At 48.2% G+C, this 20,781-nt stretch overlaps 2 protein-coding genes across 2 annotated transcripts; both read right to left on the bottom strand.

Annotated features, from left to right (window-relative positions):
• Positions 1-1,455: 1,455 nt before the first annotated feature.
• Positions 1,456-7,909, bottom strand: LOC107545272 (chitinase acidic). The gene is made up of 11 exons (XM_016223313.2): positions 7,885-7,909; positions 7,256-7,285; positions 6,523-6,724; positions 5,378-5,434; positions 4,523-4,688; positions 4,094-4,218; positions 3,792-3,915; positions 3,299-3,484; positions 2,693-2,812; positions 2,450-2,591; positions 1,456-1,715 (listed from the first exon to the last, which is right to left on the bottom strand). The coding sequence occupies exons 1-11, from the start codon at positions 7,907-7,909 to the stop codon at positions 1,456-1,458; spliced, it is 1,437 nt and encodes a 478-aa protein (XP_016078799.2).
• Positions 7,910-13,778: 5,869 nt separating this feature from the next.
• On the bottom strand, positions 13,779-19,602 carry LOC107545276 (acidic mammalian chitinase-like). The gene is made up of 11 exons (XM_087828279.1): positions 19,578-19,602; positions 19,131-19,160; positions 17,921-18,122; positions 17,326-17,382; positions 17,064-17,229; positions 16,635-16,759; positions 16,333-16,456; positions 15,498-15,683; positions 14,925-15,044; positions 14,668-14,809; positions 13,779-14,026 (listed from the first exon to the last, which is right to left on the bottom strand). The coding sequence occupies exons 1-11, from the start codon at positions 19,600-19,602 to the stop codon at positions 13,779-13,781; spliced, it is 1,425 nt and encodes a 474-aa protein (XP_087684405.1).
• Positions 19,603-20,781: the final 1,179 nt, after the last annotated feature.

Here is a 20,781-nt window from a genome sequence, read left to right as displayed (position 1 = left end):
TCTAGTGGCTTCGTGGCTCACTTACAATAAAATCCAAACTTGACCACTGTCTTTAGATCTAGAACATTAGTTGACACATAATAAATAATCAGTAAGTGCTGTGAGCTCATGAATGGTTATTACCTGGAAAGCTGCAGGCATGTGCCTCGTCAGTACCAGAATGCCGCTTTCCACCAGGAGGGGGCAGTGTCAAGGGAGGCAGGAAAATGCAGTCGTTAGGACTATGTATGAGCTCTGGAACCAGCCTGCTAGGCTTTGGGTCTGGCTCTGCAACTTACTAGCTGTGCGATGTTGGGCAGGTCACCTAATTCCTCTGTGCTTCACAAGGTTGCTGGGAGAAATAAATAAAGACATGTAAAACACTTAAAACAGAGTTTGACACATAGTTACCACACTAGGAAAAAACAGGAACCGTTATGTTCTTTTTATATAGTTGAAGCTCTTTTAGTTGCAAATAAAAGAAAGAAACTCGAGCCATCTTAAGCAGCAAAGAACTTATTATGTAGTTACAGGGGAGTTTCACAGAGCACACAGGCAGAAATGCATCTGGGCCTTGGGAAGGAGCTAGAATCAAGTTGGAAAGCCAGTGGTAAGGGTTCTTTCTCCACGATGTTGTGGCTTCCTCTGTAGCTCCCCGTTAGTGTTCTTGCTCTGCATCCAGGACAACTTTCCATTCTGTCTCTCACTACACCTCCTGAGCTGAGAGAGGCCCAGCCACTCTCAGGGACTGACAACCAGTCCTCGTTTCCCATTGCAGATTCCAAGAGGTGATAATCTGATTGGCCCTGTGGAGTCTGATGCCCACCCCAGTCAACTAGTCAGACCAGGGGAGGACATGATGCATTGCAAGCCCAGGAGCTGGTGACCACTGCTGGGGGTTCAAGGAGGGGGCAATCTCCCAAGAAAGGGACACTGCTGGCCCATGGGCTGGGTAGACACCCCAAAAGGAGTCCACTGCACAGGTCTTCCCAAAGTTGCCCATCCCAGAGGTGCTGTACCAGCTCTGGGACCTCAGCAGACATGAAGAGAATGCCCTAGTCTTCTGCTCTCTGAGTGAGCCAAGCAGGCCTGTGCCCCCAAGTCTCATGGAATCACTTTGGCTCCTTCCTCAGGACAGTCACCAGGCTACAGACCTATTTTCTTCATGGCCCCATCCCATCCCAGCAGCAAACCTTCCAACCTTTCCACCTGATGCCTCCAGCCCTCATGCTGATCAACACAGCCAGATAGAGAACCATGTGGTCATCACCGCCAGGTTCTCACACACTTGCTTCTGCCACTCCGCCCCCTGCACAGCCTGCATTTTCCCATCTAGAGAGGCTTCCACCCAAATCATTTAGACCAAGACCACTCGTGTTTTGACTGATGGATTTTATTGCAGAACTCCAGGTAGAAGCAAGATGTTGTAAAGAAAGGAGACTGTTCAGAACCCTAGGGAATGGAGACAGGTCAGGTTTATGGCCAGTTGCAGCAAGAACAGCTGGGGTCAAAGACAAGGCCGGCCTGGCAGTTCTGCTGGTAAGTGATTCCATTCAAGCAGTGCCAGAAAGCATTCCTGTTGTCCGCCACAGGGTAGAGGCCATCAGGTTTGTCAGCACAGAAGCCAGTGCCCCCACTTCCGCTTCCGCTTCCGTTCCCGCTCCCGCTTCCGCTTCCACTACCGGTGCTGGGAGGAAGAGTTGCTGGTGCAGTGGGCTGAGAGGGGGCAGTGCAACCTGAAACGATAGAAGAGCAGACTAGTGACTGGTAGAGGCTCCCAGCTTTGCCTAGAGGTGCAGGGACTAGTGGATCTGCAGGTGAGGTCTGGAGGTGGGATAGTTAACGCTGGATCCCTACCACTGAAAAGATTGCAAGATAGCTCCATACTCAGGAGCTGGGAAAGCTATAACTTCAAGTTGGCCTGGTTTCTAATAAAGTTCTCTCTTCCTTTACGATGTCAAAATCATTAAAACAAATTTACTGAACATGCAAATGTGCAAAATTTGGATCTGAGTGTAAGTCTTGAGCAAATAAGCTCTAAGAGAAAATCTGGGAAAAGTTCAGGGAGTTGGTACTTTTCCTGAATTACAGACTAGAAATATGTCAACACTACTGAGGGTTTCTTGTTAAATCTTCCCAGGTGGGCTGAAAGAGACTTTTAATAAGGGGATCATAAAGAGTACATGCTTATGTTATAAGGTCAGCCTGATTTCTTGAGGCTTTGCCACAGCTCTAAGACTTAGCAGACCTGAAAAACCCACCCAGGTACTCTTGGTTTCCCATAAGAGCATGATATTTCTTACATGAAGTTCAAGGGTAGGGAAAGATTTTAGCATCAGTCTCTAAAGAGCAGAGGTGTGAAAGGGGAAGAAGCTCCCTGGTCAATGGGGGTGGGCAGATGTGAGAACTGCCCTTTGAGTTGGAGAAGGAGCATTTATAGACCCCCGAGCGTCCTCCTGCTGTCACTCACTTGCACTCTGCAGGCCCAGGGCATCCTTCAGGGTGGTGGTCAGGGGGTATTTGCCCTGGTTGCAGAAAGTGCCCGTGAAGTCATCCAGATCGATGGCCCAGATCATGGCTCCTCCAAAGTTGTTCTTCTTCAGCCAGTCAGCCTGCGGCAATGACAGGAAATCCAATGAAGTTCAGACACCAAGGCCAACCTGGGGCTCCAGGCCTACAGATGGGGACAGACTCACAGGCAACAACAGTGTACCTTGATTTTGAAGCTCTCGGTGTTGTCATAGCCAAGCCACTCATTGCCTTTGTAAGCGTAGGGGACATCCTGAGCAGCTTCCCATGCTTCAGTAGCTCCATTCTTCAGGAAGGTGCAGATCTAAGAGGAGATAAGCAGGAGGCCAAGAGGTAGACAAAGTGTCCAGGTGGCAGGGACAAAGGGCATGGGGGAGGGGGGAGGGGGAAAGAGAAGGGATAGACGAAAGCTACTTGAAAAGGAGAGCTCTATCAGCAAATTTCTCGGTTCACCTAGGATTCTGATTCTTTGTCACATCTGAGTCAATTGATTTTCAATGTGGGCAGAAGTTCTCAAATCAAAGAATGCCTTGGCAGGCAGTGAGCATTGTGTAGACATTGATATAATCTCATTGATGGTATCTCTTTTGCCTACTCGCCCTGTACTTGGAATCCAACCTAACTTGCAACATAAGTGTGTCTTGCCTCCCCTATAAATAGACAGGAGCATCCACTTTCAGCCCCAACTATTTGTTAAGTTAGCTGAGAAGTGTTGAGTTGTTTATATCGTTGAACTCATGACCCAGAGAAGCCAGTCTTCTCTGTCTCTCTCAGATTGTCAGGAACATACCTCGTAGTAGGCCCAGAACCCAGACTGCCTGGTGTAGGGCCCAGCAGGGCCAGGGCCAGTGATAGGGGCCCCAATTCCATGGTTGGAGGGGTCGCTCAGGATGAAGGTGTGTCCGTAGGTCGGGAATCCAACAATGAGCTTCTCAGCTGGGGCTCCGCTGTCCTTCCAGAAGTTCATGATGTAATCCTGAACGGCAGCGGGTTAGCGAGAGGCCCACCAGGCTGGTGGCCAAAGGCTTAGTTATGTTAGACCCCTGTGCTAGCAGATAAATTGTTTCATGTTAATGACAGAGGATTTGTTAGTGTTTTTAAAAAAACATATTCATGGAATTATAATAAAAGAGATTTGATCAGCCACTTAAAAGGACAGTTATGACAAGTAAGACATTTGCAGAATCTGTTTGTTTTGTCCCTGAATCATCTCCACGTGATTTAGGACCCCATCTCTGGTCTTTATCTCTGGTCTTTATATGTCTGTGTAGGGAGGGACTCACCACATTGAGGTAGGCGTTGCTGCCAGTGTCGGTTGGGTATTTGTAGAGGGGGCTGTTCTCTCCTGTGTAGCCCTCCCAGGACCCATGGAGGTCATAGGTCATGACATGGATGTAGTCCAGGTACCTGCAGTCCAGGGAAAGCAGTTAAAATCATCTCTGGTGTCTCCCACACCTCTGCAGGCAAAGATACCACTTCCAAAGTCTCCTCAACAAGGTCCCGGACAGCAAGACAGACTAAGGATGAACATCTCTTACACAAGTGACACACAGAGGAAGGGGTTGTGGGACAAGTGACCACTCACTGGGACAGCTGGGGGATCTCATAGCCAGCCTGGATGTTGGCGATGCCACCAGCTACTGCGGCGGTGACCATGAGCCTGGGCCTGTTCACCTGCTTGGCCTCCTGCTCAAAAGCTTCCCGCATTTCCTGTGCAAGAGCAGGAGACCGTCTATGAGCATGACCTCGAAGCTGACTTCCATGACTACTCTTTGAATGAAATTTAATTCATCTTCCATCTTTCCTTCTTTAGCATTCTCGCTGGAATGGGGCGTCCAGGTCCTTCCTCTCCCACGGAGCCTGCAGGGAGCTGGGTTTTCTGTATGGCCTCCGTGATCTTTCACGGGAGACCGGCTGTGTGCTTTCCAGAAACTAACACCAAAGAATATTGACTGTAAACTGGAATTTTAAAATGAAATTTAAATTTTATAAAATGACACGGATCGCAGCTCACCTGCACCAGGACAGTGAAGAGGTGCTTGTCCTGAGGCGGGCTCCCACGAGAGCCAGGATACTCCCAGTCAAAGTCCAGCCCGTCGAAGTCATGCTGGCGCAGGAATTTGATGACCGAGGCAATGAAAGTCTGGCGGTTCTCAGGAGTGGCCACCATGGCAGTGAAACTACGGGAGACCCCAAGAAGGCAAGGGGAGGACATGTTCAGTGGTCCCAAAATCTTGTCATAAAATCAAACTCCAGTACTTTTGCCTCAGAGCTCTTCACCTGGACCCACAGCCCGAATAAAGTATGTTCCTGGCTTCCCGTCCTTACATTGTAATCATCACTCTGCCCAGCAGGGTACCTCAGTGTCGCCTTTTATTTTGCCCTGGATCCAACTCTGATCTTTCTCCCAAGTCGCACCGGTTGCTTTGAACACCTGGCTGCCTCCACCTGCTCCCCGAGATCTCCCTCCCAGTAGCCCCCAAGTTCCTCTGCCTCAGGGGAGTCTCGCTCACTTGCATGTCTTTCCCTTCCCTTCCCCCAGCGGATAAATAGAGAAAATTGCTCTAACACCCTCCTGGGGGCTGTGCTTTGGAAAAACTTTAGGAACCAATTGTTTTGCCATCTCATTAACTAAGTCTTGGTGAGTAGGGTCTCAGAATATCCATCCACATTTAAATGTCTAAAATAAGTTGCGTCCTATAGGATAGCGAGGCTCCGGTGTGGTAATTTAGTTAAGCAGCACGTTTGCTTAATGTGAGTCCTTAATGCCCTGTCTTAGATGGTGAGGTCTGAAGGGACGCGGGTCACACCGGGCTACCTTGTTTCCAAAGCAAATAAATAAGCACCAGCCTCTCCCACAGGGACTCACGGGGCAGTTCCGAAGTTCCAGCCGCCGATGGCCAGGAGAGTTTTCAGCTGGCTGTTCCTGTAAAGCAAAGGATGGAAAAAAGACACTTTAAAACCCACGAGCCTCTCTATTGAAAATACCGTTGCCTGAGTATCGGGCCTGATCTTCTACAGTGGTGTTGCCCTGACATGCTAGAGTGTAGACAGGTTCTCTCCGCTCCTGAAAACGTCCTTCATAAAAACTCTTTGAGTTGAGATCCTCATAAGTGTACTCAGGGTTCTCCTGGGGAACCTAAATTTTGGAAATGGATTGTTTGTTTAAAAAAAGAATGTACTGGCAATATATTTGAAATATATATAGCTATCTATATCTACCTGTCAGCATAATTAGCTCATACTCAATTCAATCCGATGGAATGGTAAATGCTGCTTGAGCATAGATACTCTCTCAGCCTCTCTGTGGCTGAGAATTACACACATTCTCTGGAGTAGCAGCTCTCAGGCGTCAGTTTATGTGAGAATTAAGTGCAAGCGTCAGAGTGGGAGGACCATGTTCAAATGCCAGGTTTATAGCCCCTTCCGCAGAGATGCTGATGCAGTTGGCCTGGGTTAGGGATTGCATTCCTATCAAGTGCCCCAGGGGATTTCCATGCAAGTCGTCAACTGGAGCACATCTCAAGAAACACGGCTCCAAAAGGGTTCCTTTCCTCTTACGCATCAGAGCTTAAGTCGAGCAGCTGCATTCAGAACAGAGCTACTCCTAGCGCAGGGCTCCTCCTCCTAGATATAACCAAACTGAACAAATCGGAAATGAAAAGATACCAGGGTTTTCATTTCATTTGTTTTTTACACAAAATAGAACTCTGTTCAAGTACAGCAAACTCTGCTGATTTCTTGGGTTTGGCCACGTCTAAGTGTTAGTACCCTGCCTCCTGATCTCTGATGCAAATAGCTGGGACGGCTTGCGGTTTCCTGCGTCATAAAGAAGATATTGACGAAGAAAGGAAGACACAAAACTATTATTTTTTGAACACCTGCTAGAGCGGGCAATGTGCTATGTTATCTATATTCTTGCTACTTAGAGTGTGGCTCCTGGGCCAGAAGCACCAGGAGCATGCGGGAGCTTGTTAGAAATGCAGCATCTTGGTCCCCAACCCCTTCCTTTACTTGCTCTTCAGGCCGTTGAAGGCCTGGTAGAGGGCGACATCGTTCCACTCGATGGTGGTGATCTGGTTGTCCCGCATCCCCGCGAAGGCGTAGATGAGGTGGGTGCAGAGGCAGGGATCGATGTCGTCGGGCATGAAGCGCCCCAGGCCCGGCCGGTACTGGGCCCAGTTGGTGAAGTAGCATATCAGCTGGTAGGCAGAGCCTGTGGGTAGTAAGGAGAAAGGACATGGCCTGATTTGGGTGCCACTGAAACGTGCCATGAGTCTGGCCCTCCCTTGAGACTCCTCCCTCTGCCTCAGATGCCCGATCTCTGTGCGCGAGTCCTCTTGCAGATGAGTTCAAAGGTTCCCACTTGGAAACTAGTTGGGGACTGGGGTGGTTATTTTCAACTTTGATGGATTTATTTTTCGATCTTGGACGAGCCTGGGAACCACTGAAGGAAAGATGCCCAGGTGTTTCTAATCTCAGGTGGTCATGCTAAAGGAGGCCACAGTGACAGCCAGTCCAAAACCCCAGATTTCCCCAACGTCAAACCCATCTGTCTATGAAGTCAATCATAGCTCACGTCCCTAATATGGCTTATCTCTTGATATACTTTCTAAGAAAGTACTATTGGGATATTTTAAAACCACGTACATTAGCAGACAATTGCCACAGGGATAATTTATAAAAATTTGAGGCTTATGGAAGGAAAAAACTTTGTCCAAGATCAAACATAGAGTCCATGACTTACCTAGCTGAGCATTCAACAGAAGGGCCAGACCTAGAGAGAGAGAGAAAGTAAATCACAGCTCGAGAGCAACTAATAAACTATGGCTACAACTTGGCTCTAAAGGACTTACTGAATCATTCCCTTTGAATGATTGAATTTCTAGCAGTGACATTTTTATGATATAACAGCAACGCAGTAGGACAGTAGGGGATGAAAGAGAAATAATTCTGAAAACTCTAGAAAAAAAATAGCTTGCTTAACTCTGTCTCAGCTCCTACTGACTTTCACCCTTGAAAGCTAGACCAAGGACACAAGCATGTACATAAAAATAATACCAATTAAAATGAGGGGGTGCAGGAGAGGAACAATCCAACGGGAGATGAGAGAGTGAGACAAAGACTGGAAGCCAACAAACCTTTCTTTTAGGACCATGCCCATGGGCTTAATGAGGGTGGAAATGTTACCGGAATCGATTAAGGGAACAAGAGGTAGGCAGGTTTGTATATGTCAGGATTGTCTTGGAAATTTGAAATGAAGGAAGAATGGAAAAGGGTTGAGGTTTAACATGAGGACCGCGTTAGGGCTGCCAGGCCCAGGGAGGAAAAGCGATCAGCTGAAGAGTAAGGCTCGGTCTCTGATTACAAACCCACCTGCGAGGACCGCGAGCTTTGCCATGGTCGCTGTCGGTGTGGGTCCCGCAGAGCCCGGGTTGGCTTTTTATGCCATGCGAGTTGCTGGTTATCATGAGGGCTTCCCAGCGGAGGGCATTTAGCTTATCAGAAAACCAACAGATCTCCTCTCCTGCAAACAGCGCTTGGTGGCCTCCAACCTGCCTTCCCCCACCACCACTCTCCCTGCTCCGCACGGACTCAACAATGCCATGTCCCCCGCCACAGAAAATAGCCTTTTGGGGAGTTCCCAGGGCTGATAAGCATCCGTTTCAACACTGTGGTTAGGCTTTTATGTTGTGGACATTTCGTGCCTGGCATTGAAGCATACCTTTATTGGAAAGTAAATAATGAATGCCTTTGGAAGTTATTAGCTGTTCTTAAATCTTTTGATGGAATTATTTATATGTAATTTGTACAAGCAGTGCCTAAGGAACTTTTCCACTCTAGGTGCTACTTTGTGAACATTAAGGAATTACATTAAGTCATTATTTTACAATAATTTCATTAAGAAGGTATGATTCCCTAACTATCCCCTCCAAAGGTCACCAAAAGCTCTCCAGTGTTCCCTAATTCCAAATTACTCCCAGACGATGTTAAAAAGTATTTCATGTTGCTGACAGAGATGATGGCGATGATATTGAAAAGAATCTCTTCTAATAGAAATATTTGCAACTTGACTATTGCTAGAATTTCTTGTTTGGAATTTATCTCAACCCACCTTTCCAAACGTTATCCACTCCCATTGTCTTATAATAAACTTCTGCTTCAGCCAAAACGACCTATTCGTTATTCCTAAATATGTCATATGCATTTGTTCACACTACACTACCCCTCTGTCCCTTGCCTGTAATGTCTCCCCTTCTCCTCAGTGCCTACCCTGATATTACACTCCTTCAGTGCCCAGCTCAGGTCCTCTCTTTGAAGTTCAATGGTCTCTCCTTCTTCTGAAATATTTCATGGCCCCGAGTACATATTGTCTGTACTGCTTACGGTCTTGTGACAATCCCCGGAATGCCGTCGATGGGCAGCCCCATCGTGGGATGTGGGCACCTTAGCAGACTTATTGTGAACCCAGACTAGTTTGATGATGAAAAGGGCAGGGCACTTGGGTTTCCATTTCCATCAGGTCACAAAATGAAATTCAAAAGTACGGAGAGTGACTACCGAGTGACCGAAAAACAATGAATGTTCACCGGACGGCTCTGCTCATGATTTCATTTAGCCTATGAAAATAATTCTTGCCCTCAGCCTAATTCTGTAGGAGAGAAAACAGATAAAATCGTAAATGCCGGATCCAGGATTCAGCGCCAAGATCAGCTGCCCCCTGAATGAAAATCTAACATTTACACTGCGCTCCCCCCTTATATTCATATGGAGGCTGGTTGGTGGTCTAGGCTGACCTGGGATAGGCATTTCCCTCAGGCGCCCAGAAGAATGCTGTTGGGACAAAGAGCCCCAACTGTGTCAAATCAGGGTTAAGTCAAGGATTTGCAAAAACCAAGCAGCAAGGCGTGGTTCCAGGTTTATCCAATTTGACCCTCAGGCCTACCTGCTGTGTAGACTTAGTGAAATCTTTGCTGTTGAATTTGGCAGCCCCAGCGCTACATGAAGGACCTGCAGATAAAGCACCCCTTCTTCATAGCCCCTTAAAAGCTCCAGGGGAGTCCCCGGCCAGCTTGCCGGCCAGCTGAGCACTTGGGTGTTGGAAAGAATCCCCATTCCGTGGTCATGCCATAGCTGGGGCACTTTATTTGCACCAGCAGCATGATAAGGATGGCTTCTCGGTGCCCACACGACAGGGTCCGGGGCCCAGAGCAAGGTAAATAATAGTCACGGCTGCAGCTAGGTTTTCCAGCAACAGCCAGGCAGAGGTGGCAGCCACCCGGCTTGTTTTCCACTCACTCAGCACAGCACACGATCCTGACTCACAGTCACCAAGGGGGCAAAGTCAGGGGACTGAAAAGAAGAAAAGGTTACCTGGATTGGGTTCTCAGCTCACAGGAGGCCCCGGAGAACCTCCTGTCCTCAGGCTCCAGGTTCCTAGCGGATGGCTGAGAACAGATGGGTGTTGCTGGGAATGGCTGTGTTTGGGACATTTATAGCCCTGGGCAGACGACGCCCTTAGCCTCCCCGTGAGACGTGAACATGGGCTTGAGCGGGTTGCCTCTGAGTTGGCTCCATCGCATCCTTTCACTCCCAGCCTCCGTGGGTAACAAGAGATGAAGCAGCCATCCGATTAGGTCCGGACATTGTCTTAATAAGTGTGGGCTGTCACAATAAAATACCACAGGCTGGGTGATTTAACCGAAATGTCTTTTCTCACGGTTCTGGAGAATGGCAAGTCCAAGAGAAAAGTTCCAACAGGGCTCAGTTTCTGTAAGAGCTCTCTTTCTGGCTGTCTACAGAGGGGAGGAGAGAGAGATCAAGATCTGGTCTCTCTTCTTTTTTTAAATCCTCACTGAAGGGTATGTTTATTGATTTGAGAGTGGGGGAGGGAGAGAGAGAGAGAGAGAGAGAGAAACATCGATGTGAGAGCGAAACAGCCGTGGAGTATTAGGCTAGGTGCTTTTAACTACCCAGTCTCTTTTCATCACTGAATCCTCAGGAATTTGGGGAACTAGTCCCCATGACTGTCATAACAACCTTTGAAGGTAACCGGCCACAGCACACCAGGAAGATTTTCTAACCCCGGGTCTCTTAGTCCTACTCTTGTCCCCAGCCTCTGGACGTTGGCGTGCCCAGGGCTCAGTCTTTGGGTTCTTTCCTTCCCTATCTATATTCACACCCTTAATGATCTATCCAATCTACTGACTTTAAACACCAACTACGTACCAGCTACCTCCCAAAATGTTATGACCAAATGCTTACTCAGCATCTCCACTTCGAAACCCAATAGAAATCTTAAATCTGACCCGTCCAAACTGAATTCGTGACCTTTCTCCAAAACCGGCTCTACGTTTCACCTTTCTCAGTTGAGTTGATGGTAACTCTCAGGCCAAAATGTCAGAATTATCCTCGACTCCTCCCTAGTCCCCTCCATATGCTACATACAAGTCATAAAGAAATTTGGACTAGCTAAAAAAACCCCCACAACCTCCCCCTCCCCAAATCTTAAAAATACAGCCTAAATCCAATCACCTCTGGCCACCTCTCTGTCTGCTGCCCTATTCTAAGACATTATTTCTCTCCTGGGGATTGCAATAGTCTCCAAACTATGCATTTTCAGCAAAGCAGCTAAATTGATTACTTAAAAATAGAAACCAAATCAAATTCTTTGTCCACTTTATAACCTTCTAAGGCTCCTGTTTCTTTTGGAGCAGAAGCAGAAATCTTACAATGCCCTACAAGGCCTCAAACCAAGGGTCAGCAAGCTACTGAGGGCCAAAGCCAACTTGCTGCTTGTTTTTGCACAGTGGCCCTTGAGCTAAGAATAATTTTTACATTTTTAAATGGGTGGAAAAAAATAAAAAGAAGGGCAATATTTCATGACACTTGAACATTATATGACATTCAACTTTCAGTGTCCATAAATAACATTTCATTGGGGGCAGCCATGCTTCTTTTTTCTGTCTCATCGCTGGCTGCTTGCACACTATGACACCAGCGGGGCTGAGTAGTTACAACATGGACCACATGGCCCACAAAGCCTGAAAGATTTACCAGCTGGCCCTTTATAGAAAAAGTTGGCCAATCTGCCTTCTTCCAATCACATCCGCTATAACACCCCCTAAGACTCCTCTGCCCTCGCTCCTTTTTTCTCCAACCAGACTGGCCTCCTTGCTACTGTTCCTTTAATATGTCAGGAATTCTCCTTCCCTGGGGCCTTTGCACTGGTCTTTCCTTCTGTAGGGGACACTGTCCCCAGGTGGCCACAAGCTAGCACTGCCCCTAGACAGCTAGCATCCTCACTTCCTTTCTCTTTGCTCAGGTAATTTGTGGGCCCAGCATAAAATGAAAACATGGGACCCCATGTGCAAAAGTCATTAAGAATTCCAAGACGCTAATCAGAAAGAATATACGCACCCCTATGTTCATAGCAGCGCAATTTACAATAGCTAAGATCTGGAAACAGCCCAAGTGCCCATCAGTAGGTGAATGGATAAAAGCTGTGGGACATTCACACCATGGAATACTACGCAGCTGTAAAAAAAGAAGGATCTCGTACCCTTTGGGACAGCATGGAGGGACCTGGAGAAAATTATGCTAAGCGACATAAGCCAGGCAGAGAAAGACAAACATCACATGATCTCACTTATATGTGGAATCTAAAGAACTTAATAAACTGATGAATAGAATAGATTCAATGACATGGAAGCAAGGATCAGACTGACGAATCTCAGAGGGATGGAGGAGGGCGGGTGGGTGGAGGGGGAGAGAGTAACCAAAGAACTTATATGCACAACCCAAGGACACAGACAATGGTGGGGAGAGGGACTGGGGAGGGGGATGGGACGGGGTGGAATGGGTCATTGGGGAGAAAAAGGGACATCTGTAATATTTTAAACAAAAATAAACAAAACAAAACAACAACAAAAAAGAATTCCAAGATGTCAACAGCAGAGCATGACACTGAGTGTGTAGGTCACGTACTTAGGAAACTGGCCCTACTCATACGTCCTTCTGTAGTGGTCACCACGACCACCCCGTCTAAAACTGCACCCCTCCACCATCAGCCTCCCAGCCCCCTACTCTCCTCTATGTTTTTATAACACTTTTCAGCACCAATTTTTTAAAGTTATTTAAATTCTTATCTTAAGTTTATTTTGAATAATAAAGCTTAATTTCTTTGGGTTTAGCTCAAGAAATTTACATATAACCTCCAAACTTTTATATAGGCCAGGTCACTCAAATTTTTTTTTAAATGTCTCCACTTTTATTTCCAAATGCTTTTTTTTTTTTAATCTTCACTTGAGGATATTTTGTCCATTTTCAGAGAGTGGAAGGGAAGGAGGGGGAAAGAGAAAAAACTATTGTTGTGAAAGAGACACATTGATTGGTTGCCTCCCGCACGCACCCTTACCGGAGCCAGGGATTGAACCTGCAACCCAGGTGCATGCCCTTGACTGGGAATCAAACCCGTGACTCTTTGGTGCCGGGCCAATGCTTTAACCACTGAGCCACACTCGCCAGGGCCAGGTCACTCACTTTATATTGCCCTCCCAGAGAGCCCCACCTCCTCTGTCTCGCCTTTCCTCCTAATCCTCCCAAATCCTGCTCACACCCACTTCCTGTCTTATTTTCACACATAAATTACCTTCACTATTCACCTCTTGGACATTTAGAAATGTTTCTCTAAAGCCACGATTTTCAACCTTTTCATCTCATGGCTCACATAAACTAATTAATAAAATTCTGCAGCACTCCAAGAAATATATTTTTTGCTGATCTGACAAAAAAAATAGGTATAATTTTGACTAATCTAAGGAAAAAGAGGTCAGTGTGCCTGGCCAAATGGCCAGATTGTGCATGTTTTAAAAATTCGTGTGGCACGCCAGTTGAAAATCGTTGCTCTGGAGGAGTGTAGAGAGACACATTTGTGTACGGGTCATTGTTGTCTGGGTCTTACACCCTTGTCGCTGCCCACCCTCCTCCGAGTACATGTTTTGAGAATGAAAGGACCAGGCATCTTCCTTGAATCCCTCTGCTCCTGCCACCCAGCACCCAGGAGAGAGCTGGGCATGCAGTGGGTGGTCTCCAAAGCGACCACGCAGCTGGTGGGCTGCTGGAGCTGTAGCATGTCGTTGGGAGGCTGGGGTCAGCTACATCGAAGGCCTTTCAGGAAAGTAGCAGGAGCCACTGCACAGGAACGCTCAACCCTTTATTGTACAGCAGTTTCGGAGCTGGGATGAGGGGCGTGGTGTCTGGCAAAGACGTCACCAGTTGCAGCAGGAGCAGGAGGCATCGAAGACCAGGCCGGGCTGGCAGTGCTGGATGAAGGTATGTCCATTCACACAGTTGTAGAAGGCGTTTCTGTCTGTGGGCTCAGGGTACAGGCCACTGGCCCTGTTGGCACAGAATCCGCTGCCACCGGGGCTGCCCCCTGAGCTGCCACCGCCAGTGCCACCACCTGTCCTGGGAGCCTCGGTGATGGGAGCGATGGGCCGGGCTGGGGCTTTGCAACCTAAAAGAAAAAAATCCAGATCCTGAGCCCCACCTGCTTTCAGTTAGCGTGTCTGATGCAAGAGAACTAACATCGTGGATTTCGTTCTCAGCGCCTCCTCCCACGTCTCTGCGTATGTCAGCCTCCTGATCTGGGATCCCCGCCCTCCCCTCTCCTCTTTACTTATTAACTCTCATCCTTCAAAGTACACTTTGTTTTCCCCCTCCTTCCTAGATCCCCCTGATGCTTTGGGACCTTAATGTCATAAACTTAGGGGGAAGTTTCTTATTTTTTTCTGGGATTTCACCATAGAATATCCTCTGCGTTGTTACCGAACTTTGTAATCACATCAATAGTATCTCCCCAACTAGACTGTAAGCTTCTATAGGGTAGAGGTTGTGACTGATGTATTCAGGAACCCCCGTGATACCTCCTTAGTGCTGGATACCTAACAGGTGCTCAGAAACTTGCTTGTGAAATCAGTAACGGATAAAGGAAGGGTGAAGAGCCCTGTTGGCCCTCCCGCCGTTACTGAATCATTACCAGATGTGAATGGAGCAACAATCATCACCTCACTTGGACAATGGCTCCTTGACTTTCAAGGAGGCTTTGAAATTTCTTTCAAGTTTGAGGCTTAGGGTCCCTTCTCAACCTCAACTCACTTGCACTCTGCAGGCCCAGGGCATCCTTCAGGGTGGTGATCAAGGGGTATTTGCCCTGGTTGCAGAAAGTGCCCGTGAAGTCATCCAGATCAATGGCCCAGACCATGGCGCCTCCAAAGTTGTTCTTCTTCAGCCAGTCAGCCTGTGGCAATGACAGGGAATCCAATGAAGTTCAGACACCAAGGCCAACCTGGGGCTCCAGGCCTACAGATGGGGACAGACTCACAGGCACCAATAGTCCACAGAACACTGTCTACCTTGATTTTGAAGCTCTCGGTGTTGTCATAGCCAAGCCACTCATTGCCTTTGTAAGCATAGGGGACATCCTCAGCAGCCTCCCACACTTCAGTAGCTCCATTCTTCAGGAAGGTGCAGATCTAAGAGGAGATAAGCAGGAGGCCAAGAGGTAGGCAAAGTGTCCAGGTGGCAGGGACAAAGGGCATGGGGGAGGGGGAAAGAGAAGGGACAGACAAAAGCTACTTGAAAAGGAGAGCTCTATCAGCAAATTTCTTGGTTCACCTAGGATTCTGATTCTTTGTCACATCTGGGTCATTGATTTTCAATGAGGGGAGCTCTTAAATCAAAGAATGCCTTGGCAGGCAGTGAGCAGTGTCTGTACACTGATATAATCTCACTGCCGATGTCTTTGTTTCCTACTCGCCCTGTACTTGGAATCCAGCCTAACATGCAACCTGAGTGCTCATCTTTCCCCCCGTAAAGAACCAACTCCTAGTTCAGTGAGCTGAGAAGTGTTGAGTTGTTTATATCGTTGAACTCATGACCCAGAGAAGCCAGTCTTCTCTGTCTCTCTCAGATTGTCAGGAACATACCTCATAGTAGGCCCAGAACCCAGACTGCCTGGTGTAGGGCCCAGCAGGGCCAGGGCCAGTGATAGGGGCTCCAATTCCATGGTTGGAGGGGTCGCTCAGGATGAAGGTGTGTCCGTAGGCTGGGAATCCAACAATGAGCTTCTCAGCTGGGGCTCCGCTGTCCTTCCAGTAGTTCATGATGTAATCCTGAACGGCAGCGGGTTAGCGAGAGGCCCACCAGGCTGATGGCCTAGTAATTAGTAATTAGCTAAGTGTCTGTGGTACGGTCGTGTCTGTTGTACGAAGTATTTTAAAGCATCACTGATGGACCTCTATTGAAGTGGCCTATCCTATCTCACCTAACTTCTTTTAGTAACATGCCAATGTGTAAGCTTTAGATATGCTTTTAGATATCAAAAACATATGAGTGAAGGACTAAGTTTGTTTTTCCCCCCGTAATTTTCCTGGTATGACCTGTTGGTGAATGGCTGAAATTCTGTATGGCACACACGTGCAAAGATTGGAATGGTAGAAATCAGACAAGGTAAAAGGGGAACAGGAAGTGGGGAAAGATCAGAGAAGCATTTTGTAATTTATTGAAATATGAGTAATGGCATATCATGTTCTTTTATTAAAAAAAGCACTGGTTATTAATCTTTCCTATCTGATAGAACTGTCAGTTTGGTGTTAGTTAGTTGGTGAATTTTTTTATAAATGGAACTAGTTAATTAATTATAGCAGCCTAATTGCCCATTTGAGAGCCTGACCAAATTTATGATGCCTTTTGTCCCTGAACCTCCACGTGATTTAGGACCCCATCTGTGGTCTGTATGTGCCTGTGTAGGGAGGGACTCACCACATTGAGGTAGGCGTTGCTGCCAGTGTCGGTTGGGTATTTGTAGAGGGGGCTGTTCTCTCCTGTGTAGCCCTCCCAGGACCCATGGAGGTCATAGGTCATGACATGGATGTAGTCCAGGTACCTGCAGTCCAGGGAAAGCAGTTAAAATCATCTCTGGTGTCTCCCACACCTCTGCAGGCAAAGATACCACTTCCAAAGTCTCCTCAACAAGGTCCCGGACAGCAAGACAGACTAAGGATGAACATCTCTTACACAAGTGACACACAGAGGAAGGGGTTGTGGGACAAGTGACCACTCACTGGGACAGCTGGGGGATCTCATAGCCAGCCTGGATGTTGGCGATGCCACCAGCTACTGCGGCGGTGACCATGAGCCTGGGCCTGTTCACCTGCTTGGCCTCCTGCTCAAAAGCTTCCCGCATTTCCTGTGCAAGAGCAGGAGACCGTCTATGAGCATGACCTCGAAGTTGACTTCCATGACTACTCTTTGAATGAAATTTAATTCATCTTCCATCTTTCCTTCTTTAGCATTCTCGCTGGAATGGGGCGTCCAGGTCCTTCCTCTCCCACGGAGCCTGCAGGGAGCTGGGTTTTCTGTATGGCCTCCGCGATCTTTCACGGGAGACCGGCTGTGTGCTTTCCAGAAACTAACACCAAAGAATATTGACTGTAAACTGGAATTTTAAAATGAAATTTAAATTTTATAAAATGACACGGATCGCAGCTCACCTGCACCAGGACAGTGAAGAGGCGCTTGTCCTGAGGCGGGCTCCCACGAGAGCCAGGATACTCCCAGTCAAAGTCCAGCCCGTCGAAGTCATGCTGGCGCAGGAATTTGATGACCGAGGCAATGAAAGTCTGGCGGTTCTCAGGAGTGGCCACCATGGCAGTGAAACTACGGGAGACCCCAAGAAGGCAGGGGGAGGGCTTGCTCGGTGGCCCCAACACCTTGCTGTAACATCAGTGCAGGAAGTCATCTTGAGGAACTTACGGGGCAGTTCCGAAGTTCCAGCCGCCGATGGCCAGGAGAGTCTTCAGCTGACTGTTTCTGCGTGCAGGGAGCAGAGAGTGTGTCAGAACAAAGGGAAAGCAAGGGAAATCCTTTCACCGTCGGCTGTTTGCATGGTCGAGGGGCCAGGAGGTCTCCCGCAGCCTCTCATACCGGGTCCCCTTCTCCTAAATTCGCACCCTTCCCTCCCACACTGTGAGAGCGGTTGGGGCAGGTGGCCTAAGGCTGGTGGCTTCAATGTGCCTGCGGTTCTGATCCCTCCCCTTGCAGTGAAGCAGCTACGGACACTAAGGGCTTTGGCAATGCCAGCTTTGGGTTGCAGCCAGCTGGTGGATGGCCCTCACCTGGGTCCTCATGACTTGGATTTCCTAAATGCCCCTTGGCAACTGAGCTGCACGTAGTGCTCACCCTCTCCTGAGAGCCAGCTTTGCCCTTAGCTTAGAGCCGCCCCTGCAGTGGAAAGTGTGCTGCTTGGTGGCCTGTTTGGAGTTTCAGCCTGGAGGCTACGGTGGAAGGTGCCCTTCAAACTATTCTCGAAGGTGAGAAGATTTTAAACGCCAGTCCTTTCATCGCTTACTTGCTCTTCAGGCCGTTGAAGGCCTGGTAGAGGGCGACGTCGTTCCACTCGATGGTGGTGATCTGGTTGTCCCGCATCCCCGCGAAGGCGTAGATGAGGTGGGTGCAGAGGCAGGGATCGATGTCCTCGGGCTTGAAGCGCCCCGGGCCCGGCCGGTACTGGGCCCAGTTGGTGAAGTAGCATGTCAGCTGGTAGGCAGAGCCTGTCACCAGGAGGAGGGAGAGACACATGAGGGAGTAGCAAGCTCCCTGGGGAGCCAGCGACTGCCCGGGAGCCTGGCCCTCTGAACAGCTTTCCTGGTGAGCCTCACGGGGAGGGGAAGACGTGCCTGGGATCCTGTGTATTGTAGCCAACCCGCAGCTAGCAGGCAGTTCAGGGCTGGAGATAATACCTCTCAGAGGCCCCTCCAGAAAGAATAAAAGACCCTTGGCCATCAGTGCCCTTTGCTGAAATGAGACCTTAAAGCTGTAAACGCCCATTTAAATATACTCTAGTCCCCTCTGCGGGCTAACCCTAGCCATCGCTAAGGCTTCCTCAGCATTTATGTACCAAGCACTGCTCTCAGTAGGTTGTTTAAATTCATTCATTAATCACCACCAAAACCCTAAAAGGTAGGTGTTATTATTATTCCCATTTTACTCATTTGGAGACTACAACCCAGAGAGGGTGATGGCATAAGTCTATTTAGCTCTTGTAGCTGTCTCCCTGAGTAATAATTTCAATCAGTCTCAAATGATCCATCACCTCGGAGTCAAGAGTCCTGGCTTCAGGTTTAGATTCTGTCACGACCTCCCTGTATCTCCTGGGACAAGTCATATGACAAGTCAGCTCTGTCTTAGTTGACTGGGCCGCAAGATGAGTGGTAATACTTTTACCTGTCCTCCTCTCAGAGAAGTTACTTTTAAAGACTCAGTGAGATGACAGGTTAGAAAATGCTTCAACAGAGCAGACAGCCCCATGAAGATGCCTCGCCATGTTATTTTTCTATTGTTAGCATTTATTTAGAAGACCACTGTCTCGTCGATTTTAGCTTTGGAGTTTTAGGCCAATGATCCCAATCCTTTAACTTGGTTAGGGAACTTTGAACTCTCTAAAAAAAATTAACTAGGTCTTTGTTTTATGTAGAAGGATGGAGGGCCATGCTGAGTGTCCAGATGGTAAAGAAACAACAAGGGAACAATAGAGGGGCCGAGCCACGACCAATACATACCTATCTCAGCTGTCAGCACAAGGAGCAGACCTGAAAGCAGCAGAGAGGTCAGTGAGCTGGAGGAACCTGTCTGTGGACACAGCAGCCTTTCTACACAGTGTTTCATTCACAGTAGGACATTTTCCCCCAGGCTTTACTCTTCTAACACTGTCTGTAGACTCGCAACCTGCTGAGGCTGATAAAGTCTCAGTGGGTTTCTCCTAGAAGCCCACTCCCCTCCACTCCTGCTCACAAAACCATTCACGGGTCATGAGCCTTGAGGCTTGGGGAAGGGAGGGGACTGCAGAGCAGTGGAAGGCCTGTCGCTAGGGAAGGAACTCTGTCCCTGAGCTCTCCTCAAAGCAGTCATCTCAGACAATTTGGCTGAGTTTGAAGGTAAAAGAAAGTTTTAAAGGGGCAGAAAAGCGGGAGGGAGAGAGGTTCACAGGAGTGGCGGTGGCTCCTTACCGGTGAGGAGGGTGAGCTTGGTCATCTTGCCTCAGTGGTAGCAACGCCCTGGCTCCACCTGCCTTTATACCCCTTCCTCCCCTCCCGTGACTTATCAGGTTCTCCTTTATCGTGATCGCCTCTAAAGTCAATGTTGATATTGGTCGTGCTCGAAAACCTCAAACCCATTTAAGAGCCCGTTACTGACGGGGAAACCATATTATCTTGACTTAACTTTACAAGAAGAAAGGATTGGGCTCAAGCCCAGGGCCGTAATAAGCTCCATTATGGAATAGCTTATGTAATTCAAAATGGTTCTGTGCAGTGGCCTATTCTCTGCTTGGCCATTTCCCCCATTTGTATTTGTAGCAAATGGTTTCCGTGGTTCCTTCCAGAAACAGGTTAACATGCTCTCACTCTGTCTCTCTCTTTCCCCCATGTCCTCACACCTGATGCTAGAATATCTAACAACCCCTTTTAAATAGAATAAATGTCCAGATTCTCAAATTTCCTATGTACGGTTTGCTAGAATTTACCTGCCTGAAAACCAGTGAGCACTCTGAAGATTTTCCTTCTTGTTTCCCTTTTCACAATTGTTATTCTCCTCCAAAGAGGAGAGAAAACAGAATTTAAAACAGAGGAGTCAAAAGGGACTGTAGGTGTCCAGACCGCGCCTGAGGGTCCCCCAGCCTCAGAGGCAATGGGAGGAACAAAGGCATGGCCTGGCTTTACCTTTGCCATGGATACCAGCCCCGGGGCATCCACGCAGCCTGACTACAATCCCAGTTAGGACAGGGTGGCACTGTGGGCTGCACCATGAGAAGAAGTGTGGTGACACCTCCCACTTAAGGATCCACCAGGTGAGTTGTCAAGATCTTTCGAAAGATGCTGATCGGACCCTAGGGAACTTTGAATCCAGCCTCATTTAAGGGCAATCTGGGTTCACCGAAAATTTGGGAATGGGTCCTCTAGACATCAGTACGTGTTATGAAAAGCTGATGGCACTCCCAGGACTATTGTCCAGTCTCCCCCGGTCCTTCTCAGGCCTTCAACTCAGCTGGCTTCTGTCTGAAGACTCGTCATTGACTGCAAGAACGTGAGGCATTGACTGACTAGAATTGGGCCCATCTTGAAAGAGAATAATAGCAGCTGCCATTCATTCAACAAATACAATGCACCAGGAGCTAAACAAGAGGCCCTATGCTTGCAAAGCAATGGCTCTCTC

This window comes from Miniopterus natalensis, chromosome 19 (genome assembly GCF_054644295.1).
Source record: "Miniopterus natalensis isolate mMinNat1 chromosome 19, mMinNat1.hap1, whole genome shotgun sequence".
Taxonomy (NCBI): Eukaryota; Metazoa; Chordata; class Mammalia; order Chiroptera; family Miniopteridae; genus Miniopterus; species Miniopterus natalensis.
Note: the sequence above shows the minus strand (reverse complement) of the source record. Positions and strands in the feature narration are given on the sequence as shown.